The sequence below is a fragment of the Olea europaea genome, chromosome 23 (genome assembly GCF_002742605.1).
Source record: "Olea europaea var. sylvestris chromosome 23, O_europaea_v1, whole genome shotgun sequence".
NCBI lineage: Eukaryota > Viridiplantae > Streptophyta > Magnoliopsida > Lamiales > Oleaceae > Olea > Olea europaea.
This window is the reverse complement of record NC_036259.1, coordinates 6,036,297-6,051,341: the sequence shown is the minus strand read 5'-3', so window position 1 is coordinate 6,051,341 and position 15,045 is coordinate 6,036,297. Positions and strand designations below refer to the sequence as shown.

Genomic DNA, 15,045 nt, shown 5'->3' with positions numbered 1-15,045 from the left:
AAGAAAGTGTTAGATCAAAGCGTGGTAGATGAGTTGTATATACTATTTTTCTAGATTTCTAATCCAAGTGTTTTTTCAATGTAGTTGTCATTAGAGGAACTTCTAGCTTCTTCTTTATTCCATCATTTGTCAAATAAAGATTCCATGGCAAACACAAAAAGAGGCCTGCATTCATGCAACCTAACCAAATTTGTTGAGACCTCTATGTTACGTTTTCGTGTAAATCCTTCTTTCTCGACGTATATACGTATATTTCAATTGCTTTTCTTGACTTGGCAGTTTGAGTTTGATTGAAAGTTAGAGTCTCATTCATTCCCCTCACCTTAAGCTTTGCTTTAAGCAAACGTTGAACTTTTCTGAAAGTTCTCATCCGTACATGTAATGTGAAAATATATACAAGAATACCCTATAGAGAATATGATTAAAATTTCATAACAATGTAACTACGACGACTAAATATATTATCTTGCACTCTATTGATCGAAAAAAAGGAATTCTAGTTATAAAGAAGATTTCTCAATATGGTCACATAAGATGGCTATATAGTTCATAAACTGGGTCATATGGATTAAATAACTAGTATAGATGGTAAAACTCAAAGTGTATAATAAATAAAACATTATCTAAGGAAATAAAAAAACACACCCACACACACCTTCTAGAGAGGGAGAGAGAAAAATATATGCAGAAATGTATGCATGCATTAAGCATGTCTGGATTAATAATATTGATGATTTCCATACCATCACCAATGAAATTGTTTACTTGTTGGTCATGGTCTATCGTGATTGTACCCGTGGATTGATCGAGACCGTCGTTTAATTTTCCACACGTCCTTTCATTTAAGCCCCCCATTAAATTTCTTTTGACTTGTAGCTTAGATTATTTATAATTCACACATTTGGGGCTTATTGTTAATCTAAATCTATAATCTATAATAGATTAAATATCACATCGGTTGAGAATTATTTCTTAGACCATTATAGATCCTAATACAATTATTTCAATTATACCTTATTTTTCATTTTTCAATATGTATTTAATTTACACACTCTAATAAATATTACAAAATCATTGTTCATATATGTATTTCCTGTTATTAGTTTCAATTAATTAACATTAACATTTAATTAATTAATATTAGTTAGAATTTCACATTAACATTCACACTAATGTCAATGTCCTTGTTATTAATTAACATTTACATTTATTTAATTAAAATTTCATATTCAAGAATACATTTTATTATTCACATCCATGTATGCTAATTAGCATCCAGATCCATTTAGTTGGAAATTAAATTATATTCATTTAGTATAAATAATTTAATATTCAATTTCACGTATATATTATTTGGTATTAATTCTATATTAATTAACATTCATGTTAATTGATGTACGTATTTGCCATTCATCTTCATTTATGTATTTAGCCCCTGTTTGTTTTTCATTTTTTTTAGTAAGAATGCATTTTAAAATAATTAATTAATAAAGAATGTGTGGTTAAGAAATAAGAAAAAGTTTGAGTTTAGCGTGTAATATTATTTTATTGAAAACTGTATGGTTGAAATGAAAAGATAGAAAAATATATTTTGAGAAAAATGGATATCAAACAAGGGCTTAGTTGTAATTCTAATACTTACATTCACATATTACTATCACATCACATATAAAGCATTTCAAAATAACGTGCAATGCATATTCAACTCTAACTAGGTATCTCAAATATGCTCTTAATTATTCTTTAATTATATATTTAAGATGGAACAAGTTTGTTAATGGCAAAAAAATAACGTGACAATTTTCGATCAATTTCTGTATATTTAAGCTAAATGAATGAAAGTGTTATAATGATGGAAGTTTGTAGTTGTGCACAGGAGATCTCTTTGTCGCTTTATATAGGTTGGAGGGCTCAAGCTTGTTGTTTTAGTCGTGTCAAGCTATAATGTTTCGACGTAGGCTATGTGTCACCATCATTTTGAAGGAATTTGATTATGTGGTTAGATCGGCTACGATGGATTCATGATGGTTCCAAGGCCTTAGACTTATGCCATCGAGCTATCTTGTTATCCTTTTAATTGGTTGATCTAAGTGGTATCGCAATCAGGGAGAGTACTTCCTCTCTCATATCACAATAATATTTCTATGTAATATCCCCCATAGTCCAACTCCAACCTTTATCCTTTGGGTGTTACGTCAGGGTGTCGAACCCATCTGGTTCTTTCAACGAGCAGAAGTTTTTGACTAAGTCAAGGGGAGCCCTAATTTATCCTACATGAATTTTAAATTGAAGCAAAACCTTTTAGTAATTTTGAATATAACTTATTAATCGTGTTGCAACAACTATGTATTTTGGATGTTTAGTAACATCGTTAACTTAAAATTTTAACAATTAAATATAATGGAATATATATTATTTGATTTAAATATTTTCTTCAATATGACTACCTACAAAACGGTTTTTTTTTTTTTTTTTCAAAATTACCAAAAAAAATTGGAGTAGGATACATAAGATTATTAACAAATATTTGAAGGAAAGAAGTTTTCATAACATATATTTCTTTATAAACGAAAACAATAACTAAGAAAAACTAGGAATCTTCTATCTGCGTGCTTTCACATGGTTGACTTTTTGTAGCAAACATTTCGTGATTTATATGAGATAAAATCAAAGGCATGTGGTTATCGTTGAATCATTTGATGTATTTATTTTAATACTCATTTCACTCTTTAATTACTTTATTTCGAGATAAACTGGTGCATGCGTAGAATAAGCGTCAATTATTTATAAAAATTGTGAACTTATTAAATCTTTGATTAAAAATAAATTGACCAATTTTTTCACTATGATATGTTGCTTAATTAATTAGTTTTTAACATTTAATTCTTATTAAATCATTTCAATATCAAATAATAAACCTCAATGACTTTTCTTAGTAGAATTATTTTGAAGAGTAATACTCAGAGACAGGTTGTTTCTTGTGTAGTTAATTATATCCATATTTGTCTCTCACGAGATTTTGCATTTCGTTTTCAATTACTGTTATTGCATGTCTAACTTCATGTACTAAGTGTGCAACGCATGTTTTAGATTTGTTAGCATTAAGTTGTAGAGTTTAATTATTGTCATTGAGTATCTAGTACGCAAATCATTCTTCGATTTGTTCGTGTTTAAAACTTGGTAGGAATTCATCCTTGTAATTTCGATTGCCATAGTTTGTCTTACAAATAGCGAGTTGTCATTCGAATTTTGTAATTATCGAAAAAAAAATAGTGAAAGAGAGGTTAGAGAAGATAGGGTGTGTGATTTTCTCTTAAGACGAAGCTTTATAGATCTTGAGTATTCTAGTGTGTTTATTTTTTGACGATTTAATTGGTCTCGATAGTATAGAATTAAAATTTCTAATTCTCAACAATTAGTTTCTATAGTTAAAAGCTGAGAATATCTGTAAAATAAACGTGGGATGGTGAGTTCTATCATTAAATAGACACCTGGTTGTTGGCATCTCGTGATTCTTGGCCGACCAGACTCCATCAGACTGTATACTCTACATTGAGCGAGAATTTGCAACAAGTTGGTATTAGTAGTTGAATTTGTGTAAAGGTAGGGGTACTTTTAAACATAGCTTTGTCAAATCCTCTAATTTTTACTTTGAATTTTTAACAATTACATATTTTCACAATGATCTTTTGAACATTAAAATATAAAGATGTCTTTAAATATGTTATACAATTATAAAATATTATTTTATTTAAAAGAAAATATTACCCTTTTAGTTAACTAGTGAAAACTAAACACTTGTAACTTAAAATTTCAAAATCAACTAATTTTTCTTATCTGTTTATTTCAACACGGATAAAACTCTCTCATCTTTCAGGAATCACCAATATAAAAGATGGAGTTATTTAATAAAAAAAAAATTTATGTATACATAATAAATACCAATATGACCATTTCCCTTACATAGTTTGCGAGCCAAGTTCCTAAAGTGGTGATATCCTAAAACTATTTATAAGCATTCGAGATCATTTTTTGAGCTATCGTGTGGCTAGCTCAGAAAAAAATAGAAAAAATATTAAAAGAAGCATAAATGGATTAACATAACTTACTTTACTATAATAATAAAATACGTACCTTGGTATAATTCTTCTATATTCCATTTCGAACGTTTTCCACTTGGCAATGTCCACCTCCCAAAAAAGATTAGGGTATGTCTCGTTAAAAACATCCTCCTTTTCGCCTCAGCCTTGAAGGGAGAAATGACGTACTATAACTGCAATCTTGATCTCTTTTCGATCACCTGCTTGGCACATTACCAACACCCTTTTTACCCTTTGTTGCAGAGGGTGTCCTTTCCTCATCCACCACCTCATCTATCCTGAGTAAATCTTCTTTCTCCCAAGACTGCAACACCCTTCTCTGTTTGGGGCTTGCACCTCCTCTATCATCGGGGGCCGCCCATTCTTTCTCGGATACATCCTCTCATCGGGGACCGCCACCTGTCTCGTCCCCATCGGAATCACCCCTCTCGCTCCACAGATAACAAAAATAATTCTAATGCACCATTATCTTTCCACAACTATGAGTGACCTCCCTCTCCATCACCCCGTTTGTCATCCCATTGGGTGCCTGCTATATCGTTTCAGAGCGCTGCGACCTCATCCTGAAGGTCTACTAAATGGCCTCATAGCATTCTAACATTATGGCATATATATGTTACCTCGCCTCTCAACTCTCGTTGTGGCGTCCCTACATCCTTTCATAGCACGCCTACCCGTTCGCTATAAATCCAGCCAGGCGAATATACAAATCATCAAAATAATGACTCTGACGTGTGTAGGAGATCCACGAGGAAGGCGTCTGGATGGGAGAGAAGGAGATCTCATTGAAGGAGGTGATCCCTGGGCGAAGGTGATTGTCGATCAACTGGATCGAGCTCCTACACAAATAATAACATTAAAAATTATCAGTTTAATTAAAATAGACTAACTCATACGAAAAGATAATTAATAAATTATTTTCAATTCATATACCCAATCTTGGTCCAAGATGGAGTCAGACATTTGATCATCTTGAGTATGCATAGTGGCTAATTCACTCACAAAACCTCGAACCTTTCTCCTACGTCTCGATGGCATCAACTGAGTTAGGATTTCATGTTGACATATCGACATTTTAACTATTTAATGATTATGTGATGAGATTTTGAAACAACATACAATATAATTCGCAAATGTGTATAATATTCACTTGAGGGTTATCGAGGAGAGCTGATAATTGTTTGCCAAATGGACAGTTGTTTGTTCAGTATGCTCGCCAATGATGCATCTGAGGTAGCGTGTCTCCCCTTATCTCGCAAACTGGTAACTAAGAGGGGTACAGTCTCATGTGCCCAAATATGCAACACATATAATTATTACTAGTCTTTGTCTCGTGCGTCACACGAGTATTGTATTTATTATGTTATTATTAGTGTAGAATGTGTAGAATTTATATCATCCAAAAATTATCAATACTGGTGCAACTCTCTACCCATGGGACAATAACCACCAGAGTGCATGATATTGGAACTCGAAAGTCAGAACAATAATTTGATTTTAGCATCAGCACCACTATGAATGTTCATGTTAATTTATAAATATTTTTACGGTACATTTATATGATAACATTGTTCCTCACTACTACCAAAGGTTTACCACCTTACCAAAGTATCAATGCTTTGGCATAATTTTCTACCCATCTTGAATGAAATGTGCAATAAATTTTTTCGATGAAACTATTTGGAGAAGTTAATTCATAGTAATGCAAGACAATCACAGGTTTTCTCCTATTGCATGTGATTTGGATCCTTAATTTTTTGCCCTATTGTGCATAGTTTGGATCCTTAATTCTTATTCCTAATGTTTCATATGATTTGAAATGAATTTGAGAAAATCGCGAGCCCAACATCACTCGTTTTTACAAGCACTTCTAAGCTACATGAATAGTGACGTAAAAAAAAAAGGTCGGACATGGTGATTCAAAACTACTAATAATTTTTTATTTTTTTTAAATGTTAATACGAGAGAAAGACCCAATCAAATCAAAATTCAAAATATTCAATGAACGTTATCTTGGCTAAAATTGGAAATTAACACTTGAAATTGGAAAAAAAGAAAGCGTTTTGTCTAGCTTTTGAGAGTTGTAATCTATGTGTTATTTGATTATTAAGTTAGAAATTGCAATATATGGTATTTGAATTTTCTGGCATGGGCCGTATGACTATGAATCATTTGAGATATTTACTAACTTTGAGTAGTTTTTTTGGTATTTTACATTACATTATATGATATTTGATTTTAGTTTATATAACTATTTGTTAAAATTAGTGGCGGAAAGAAATGAAGGCCAATGGAGTCAGTGAGGAATTTGAGATATTCTTATTTGTAAAAGAGATTTCGTGCATAGTCACCTCCACTCCACTATTTCTCCATTTTCAAACACTACTTCACTTCATCAAATCCAACTTATAAAGACAAGAAATTGAATGATTTAACAAATTAAATAACAAAAAAATTATAGGCAAAAATAAAAAGAAAAAAAGTTATTATAAGGTTTTTAAATTAAATTAAATTAATTAAAAGTAAAAAAAGTGCGTTTTAAACAAAAAGAATTAAAAAGAATTTTAAATCCGAAAAAAATATTTATAATATGAAGAAAAATGAAATTTTGAAACAATTTCCAAAAAAATATAATAAAAATAAAATAAAATAAAGTTGAAAAGTTGCGTGTTACAGTAAATTTGGATTGCCTTTTTTTTACTGTATAATAAAATATATATATCAAGCAAAGACAAACGACGTTGTTTTTGCTCCCCCACTTAAAAAAAAAAAAAGCTACAGTGAGATAAAACGGAACAAGTCACTGTTGATTTCTACAGTAACTTTCTATTCTTCTTTTTATATAGTTTTATTTTAAACGAAACGAATTAAAAAGAATTTTAAATCGAAAAAAATATTTATAATATGAAGAAAAAAGAGATTTTAAGACAATTTTCAAAAAAATATAATAAAAGAAAGTTAGGAAAATTAAATAAAGAATATGTAAATATTATTCAGTTAAAATTGAAAAATTAAGTTTTATTATGAACAGAAAATAATTAAAAAGAAACTTAAATTGAAACTTAAATTATATATATGGAGACATTTGTCTTTGTGCACAGAGAAAATTTATTTATTTATTTATATTTGTGTTGTCTACATTATAAATAATTTTTTTATTCAATTTAAAATTATTTTTAATTCTTTTCTCTTCAATTTTGCTACTACAAGTAACATTTTACATTTTAGAAATATTTTCTGTCTTATTATTAGTATTTTTATTTTTTAATAATTCCAAACGATATTTAATTTTATAGTAATCTTTTTATTAATATTTAATTTAAAAATTAAATATATCTAAATATGACTTTAAATTTTAAGATAATTGTGGGATGTATGAAAAGTTGCGTGTTGCAATAAATTTAGATTGCCTTTTTTTTACTGTATAATATATATATATATATATATATATATATATATCAAGCAAAGGCAAACAACGTCATTTTTGCTTACCCACTTAAAAAAAATGCTACAGTGAGACAAAATGGAACAAGTCACTATTAATTTCTACAGTAACTTCACGCTCTTCTTTTTTATATAGTAAGGATATATAAATTTAATATAACAAATATTTTAATGCTGATTATGTTAAATATTTACCTGCATTGTCAGCGGCAATCCATAAGTACCGTACCTATGCAAGTATTTCCCGAATTTCGAATGTAATCTGGTAAAGACATGTATGGTGTCCTCAAAACATATCCGACCCATGAATAGTTTTTGAAGACATCGATGTTGTCAATAACTTTCAAATGAAAAAAAAAAAATTGATCTGGTCGCACTCACTGATTATGCCAATCAACTGCAATAGAAGCACCATCCCCTATCCTCGAAAATAAAAGTCGTACAACCTATTACTTCTTTGAGTATTGTCGCAACTTGTTTCATTGCCCGTAATCTTCAGTTTAGTCATCAGGACAAACTCAAACATAGAGAAACTAGCGACCTTGCCCCTGAGGTCGAAGTGGACGGTATCATCGTTAACTGGCCTAAGCAACCGAAACAGTAGTGCATCAATGATCTGTCCAGAATATTGCACCTCTCTCAACTGATACAGGAGCCATAAGAAGGACTCCCATATCATATCTGCGGACTGATTATCAAGCAACTCCAATACACTAGTAAAACTATCAAAGCTATAGTTCGGAAAAAAAAAAGGATTTTTGTAATTTGGACCTAGTTAGATTATCGAAAGGAGGCGGAGAGCAGACAGAAAGGGATAACCGGAGAGGCATGCTAACTTTAGGAAAGAATGCCTTATTACAAAAGAATATTTAATTTGGTAATTTTCAATTTAAACTTCTTTATTTATTTTAAAAAAAAGAATTAAAATTTCTTAATTTGTAAATTTAAAAAATATAAAACAAATAAACAAACAAAAGGAAATTAAAAAAATTAAATAAAGAATATAAATATTATTTAATTAAAATTGAAAAATATTATTCATTTACATCGATGTTAGTAAAAAAATAATGATTTAATAAATGAAAAGAGGGGGAAAAAAGGAATTACAGACAAAAATAATGCAAGAATATTCTAAAGAATTTAAAATTGAAAAAAAAATTATAATAGTAAGAAAACAAATAAGGAATTTTTTAGATTATTACCAAAATAAAATTAATAAAAACAAAATAAAATTAAACAAAAGGAAATTTTAAAAATTAAATAATGAGTATAAATATTATTTAATTAAAGTTGAAAAATTAAGTTTTATCATAAAAAAAAAAGAATTAAAAAGAAAAGTAAATAAAAATTCGGACTGGGTTGAAAACAATCTGCCTAGTCGACTATTTAGCAGTTGGCCAATTGATTGTTTCACAGAAAAAGTCGGCTGGACAATTTTCTCGTCGGAATTCATTATTTCTAGCGATTACAAGCTCATATATTGCAAAAAAAAAAAAAAAATAATTGGGTTTACACTCAATAATCTATCTAAATAATAAAGAATAAACATTATAAAAATCATAAATCCACAAATTTTTTAAACATAGTAAATGAAAAATCAACCTCATAATCCTAAAAACCCTAATATTGTTGAAGATAATGGCTGGGTTGTGTGGTGATCAGCGTTGGGTTGATTGTGAGAATGTCTTCTTCGACTGGATCCCGATTGTTAGATTGTGTGAGTTTTTCCTAAGTTTCTTTTTTCCTATCCACTCAAACACTAGGTTGAAGAAAATGGTATTTTTGGGCTTTGACATTTAACTTAATCATTTTTAGCTTTTAACTTTTTTTAATGGTCAAAGGCCATTATCAAAATATGACCGGATCAACTAGCCATTTCATTTTATTTTCTCTAAAGGAAGTGTGTGCAATACTTAGTCAAATTCGATTTGAGCTCCCATCTCTAATTTGGGGTACCTAGATTTACTGCCAAGTTAACCTCTGATTTCTCTGGTTGGCTCTGTTCTGAACTCAACCAAGAACTTGAGTTTAAAAATGTCAAAACCTTAAAGCTAAGTTAAAATATAGTGAATCTCAATAATTATATGCACATCTAAACATGTGCATAATTCACTATTTGTATTATGCTACTCAAAGAGGGACTGGAGTAGACCCCTGTGACCCTGTCTGAGGGGTCTGGGACCTAAGTATTTTAAGTTGCAGGGCCCTAACTATTTTGAGTTGAGAGTACATGCTTTTAAGGCAGTTACCTGACCTTAAAACATGAGAACAGTAACCGCAATGATGCCACACGGATGGCCAGGTCAATATTTGTCTAGTAAAATATTTAGCTCTCGTTTGAACCTCTTTTTGGAGAAAAATACACTTTTGAATAGTATATTGATGAAAAATGTGTGGTTAAAAAACAGTCTTTTTTTAGTTTCAAAAGCCTGGCCTCATGGGCCTCACTAATTTGTACTGCTTTATCGGGACATTGTTAATGATCCATTTTTTTAGCATATTGAATTTTTAAACTTCTGCATGCATATCATGTTAAATAATATAATCAATTAATACAATACTTCAAAATTCATAGTGGATGGGCTAACTAGCTATAGGGACTATTTTAAACATCTATATTGAAAATGGGACTATGACTGGGCTCTCTAGCTAACAACTATATGTGCAAGTGTGACCAATCATTTTCAGTTCTGAATTGTATGCCATTAGTCTTTGGATTCTATGAGAAATTGAGAGGCTGAAAAGACCAAGTAATTAAAGCTAACAGTGAGAGTTTCTTCTGAAAATAATTGAAACTGGTGTAAAACTCTGACAATAACGTATATTTTTTATACATATATTTACATAAGCATGTTGTCCAATAATTTAGCAAGACTTGTATAAGCAAAGAAAACCTCAAAATCTTTCAGAAAAGACTCAAGAGATCTAGAGAGAAGAGGATTTAGATACACAGAAGAGAGAGAGATGGGAAGAGCCCCATGTTGTGTTAAGGCTAACGTGAAGAAGGGACCATGGTCACCTGAAGAAGATGCAAAGCTAAAGGACTACATGGAGAACCATGGAACTGGAGGAAATTGGATTGCTCTCCCACAAAAAGCTGGTATTTGTTCATGGGCTTCTTTCCAGTTCAAATTTCTTGTTTTCTGTCTACTTTGTTAATTTGAATTGCTGATTAGTGGTGTTGATTTTGCATTATTAGGGCTCAAAAGATGTGGAAAAAGTTGCAGACTGAGATGGCTTAACTATCTTAGACCAAACCTTAAGCATGGAGAATTCTCTGAAGATGAAGATAGAATTATTTGCAGCCTCTTTACCAGCATTGGTAGCAGGTATTATCATCTTCTTATCTCACTGATTGCTCTCCCACAAAAAGCTGGTATATATTCATGGGCTTCTTCCAGTTCAAATTTCTGTTTTCTCTCTACTTTGTTAATTTTGAATTGCTGATTAGTGATGTTGATTTTGCATTTTAGGGCTCAAAAGATGTGGAAAAAGTTGCAGACTGAGATGGCTTAACTATCTTAGACCAAACCTTAAGCATGGAGAATTCTCTGAAGATGAAGATAGAATTATTTGCAGCCTCTTTACCAGCATTGGTAGCAGGTATTATCATCTTCTTATCTCACTACTCTTTATTCATTTTCCCCATAGTCTACTCTTCTGATACTGTTCAATTATCAATCAGTATTTGTTCTACTTAAATATTTAGGTGTGTTAATCGATCTGTCCTATTTAAACAACCAAAAAATCTAATTTAGAACAGTCAAAGTTACAAAAATCCTTTTTTCGCCACTCCATTTGGTTCTTTCAAGATTTGAATGAACTGAGTTCTTACCAAATACGTGCATCTAGATTTTATTTATTATTTCTTATGGTTGTGGAACTTATTATCACTATCCAAAAATCAAAGTGCAGATGGTCAATTATAGCAGCTCATTTACCAGGAAGAACTGACAATGATATAAAAAACTACTGGAACACCAAGCTCAAGAAGAAACTCCTGGAATTGGCTCCATTTGCTCATCTGAAAAGGCCTCATCATGGTGCAATTTATCCAGCAACAGCTAATTCCTTTCTTCAAAATTCGTCACTTCAGCTACAGATATCAGCATATCACTCTACAAACAAAAACTATTATACCACTACTCCAGCTAGGGTATTTACTGGAGGATATGAATCCATGTCCAATATCCCATCAAATCTCCTGGAATATGCCACCAGTTTCACCACTTGTTCTTCAAATTCTAGTACTCCTACAGTGTTTCAAGTACAAGAAGGACAAGGGGCAGGACCTGCACAAAATTATCAATTCAAAGAGAATTACGACAGTTTTCTCATCTTTGGAAACGAAGCTAGCTCCAGTTCCTCTGATGGAAGTGGGATTGATGAAGATTTTGGTTTGCTAAGCTATTTTGGAAGTGGGGTTAATGAAAATCAGAAGCTTACTTTTCCTGCTAATGGATATGCTGATGATAGCAAGGCAACAAATGGGTGTTTTCCTGAAAATCCATTAGATAACAGCATTGAGGAGATTAAGCAGTTGATTAGCGCTAATAACGTCTGCAATAATCTCAATTATTCTGGGGAGGAAATCAAGACAGAAGAACAAGTCTTGTACTACTGATCATAATTGATTCTGATTGAATCAGAAGAAATTCAAGAGTAGAGTCCTGTTCATCAGTACTTGAAGATTCATGCAATTAGAGGGCTTTGTGGATTTTTATGTAAAAACACCTTTTTGAAAGTACATGGTCAAAGTTTCCTTTCTGCATTTCTTTTTGGGAACTTTGAGACTGTCTTAACTGCATACCTTTGGAGATAAATGTCATGGAGCACTTATTCCTGAAATCAAGAACCAACTTTCAATGCATTATTATTTTAATTTAATTTTTTAATATATTCTTGATTTATTTATCCATAGTTATGACAGAGTGTTATCATCCAATTTCTTTATTGTCTTGATGTTAATCTTAATGACTTAATCCTATCTTCTCTGACAATCTTCCTATATTTTAACATGAGTATTGTTAATGATTTGAGAGGACATGAATCAAAAATTGCAACTTGTCCTTATCGCTATCAATATAGATTTTTATCATATAAAAAATAAAGGACAATTCATGTCCAATAATCTTGACAATAACTTAAAATTTTCACTTAATGGGCTGTTTAATAGGATAGATTGTACATGGTATAGAGAAGAAATAAATTTAATATATGTGTGTATATATATATATGCACTATTCAATACTGTATGCATTACTTTAACGATTTTTTATGTATGTTACAGCAATTTTGGTTTCATGAGGTAAACATAATTTTGGTTTTATTTGAGGTTTTTTATGTACGCCATTTGAAAATAAAATCATAAGACATGTTTGAACAAAACCATTTATATATATAATATTAAATTCTTTTATCGATTTCAATCAAAACCTCATTTTAATCTTCGACTTATAGTATAATCAATTTATCTGAGCCATCGTTGATTACCCTTTGGCTACATATAAAATTTTGTGAACAAGCTCCACTAAAAAAATTGAGTTATATAATTAAATTCCACTTGAGGATAAGAAATTAAAACAATCAAGCCAGTTGCCACCAATAGATTCCTCTTAGCATAGTATGCCTTAGTTGATTCTGTAAAATTAAGATTGGTTTGCTCTATGGTTTTGGACAAAATTGATAATTTAATTTCTTAATACAATAACATTAAGAAAGATTAATGCACTGACCTCTTCACAGATTTGTCAGTTTATATAATTTTAAAATTAATAATAATAATATAAGATTAGTTTAGCTGGTTGGCAGGCGGCAGCTAACAATTATTAGATATTAGTTTGTAAAAATTTCAGTGTGCTCAGGAAGGTTATCCATGAATGTCTTTTCTAGTGGAATGCAAATGTGAATGATGCTAAACCTAATCAAACAAGAAATGTTAAAATTACATTTTTGCAATATTATTCGATTGCTTAGTGTTTTTACATGCTTATTTAGGTTCCCAAGAATTTCAGTTGAATTTATGTTTTATATGACTTTTTTTAATTAAACCTCCAATTTGAAGATGAATAATACAAAATGAATAAAGTTTGAACATAAAGGATAAAAAAAAAAATGCAAAATAAGGAATCTACATTATGGAGTATGCGAGGAATTAGAGCATAAAGTTTGGTACAAAGATCTTCATAGGGCAAATGATATATCATTAAAAAGATAATAGAATTTGAAATTTAATGCAAAAGGGACTACAATTCGGAGGTGTGGATAAAAGGTTATGTACGTTCAAAATCAGGCCGTTAGAGAAAAAATTGTTACTACTGGTCATTGGTTATTGACCTGGGACCTCGGTTCTGGCCGACAAATCGACTTTTGAATCCTTTAACCTAAAATAAGGGTAACTTCATTAATTTTTAAGGACGTGGTTTTTCCAAATATAGAAAATTATATAAAGAGCAAACCTAGGTCAATAAGACGGAGAGATTAATATCATTATAATTTTTATCGGAGAACTTAAAATAGAAAATTTTAGGAGATAAGATACAAGATTTATCATGATCAGGTTTTTCTTGGTGCCAAAGCAAGGAGAAAAAGAGATGATCATTCAAGATCCATTGAATAGATTCAAGGATTGAAGATTTATTTTCATTTTTTCTTCCATTATTTTGCAGTCCTTGTGATATATTCACATCCAGATATTTGTTCTTAAATTCAATTAGGTCCGGCTTAATCATTTGTGTTAGAATAAAAAGTAAAACCTTTTTACCTTTTTGATTAATTAATTACTCATTTTTAGTTTGAATTCTTTCGATTGTTGATTGTATTGTTTTCACATTCCCTTTTGATGCTTGCTCACAAATAAAATGTATCAGTGATTTCTATTATTTTTGAGAGGTTCGATATAAATTAGTATATCCAATAGAAGTAAAGATACTTCTATGCTTAGTGAAATTTTAATTTATGTTAAAGTTTTATCTTGCATTTTTATCTATTACCGTCGGGCATAAAGATATAGTTGAATAATATGTAAAAGTAAAAATTTGATTAATTTATATCGAGAGAGAAAATTAACACATAAGGAATATCAATTGTCAACATAAATCAAGAAGTAATTATAGACTGGTAATTAAGGAAAGTAGGTTAACAATGGTGGATTCTGGATCCTATTATGCCTTTCATGATTTGTTTAACCTCTAAGATTTATTTCTTTTTTCATTGCTAGAAAAATTCAAAATCATTATTGTTTTATGTTTCAAATTAAAGGTAGCTTTAGCAAAAAAAATAAAAAAAATAAAAATCAAGGGTAGATATTCAGTCATCATAGCCTCGAGACTTCATTCAACAATAATTATTATGAGGATTTATATCGCACACTAATCGTTAATTTTGTAATTATATAATACCATAACTAAACATAGTTAAAAAAAAAAATAAAAAAAAACATAGTTCTTACCGTGTATTTTTTCACACTGAATATACATAAATAATATTTGGATTAAAGGTG

At 30.3% G+C, this 15,045-nt stretch overlaps 1 protein-coding gene across 1 annotated transcript; it reads left to right on the top strand.

Annotated features, from left to right (window-relative positions):
- The first annotated feature begins 10,269 nt into the window (after positions 1-10,269).
- LOC111372198 (transcription factor RAX2-like) lies at positions 10,270-12,439 on the top strand. Its single transcript, XM_022994425.1, has 3 exons — positions 10,270-10,644; positions 10,744-10,873; positions 11,460-12,439. The coding sequence occupies exons 1-3, from the start codon at positions 10,509-10,511 to the stop codon at positions 12,166-12,168; spliced, it is 975 nt and encodes a 324-aa protein (XP_022850193.1). The 5' UTR covers positions 10,270-10,508; the 3' UTR covers positions 12,169-12,439.
- Positions 12,440-15,045: the final 2,606 nt, after the last annotated feature.

Bases quoted from the DNA above. Each gene is read 5' to 3' on its own strand.
- LOC111372198 (XM_022994425.1), top strand. From the start codon at position 10,509: ATGGGAAGAGCCCCATGTTGTGTTAAGGCTAACGTGAAGAAGGGACCA. The intron at 10,645-10,743 runs GTATTTGTTCAT...TTGCATTATTAG, and splicing joins TGCTCTCCCACAAAAAGCTG to GGCTCAAAAGATGTGGAAAA. The intron at 10,874-11,459 runs GTATTATCATCT...ATCAAAGTGCAG, and splicing joins TTTACCAGCATTGGTAGCAG to ATGGTCAATTATAGCAGCTC.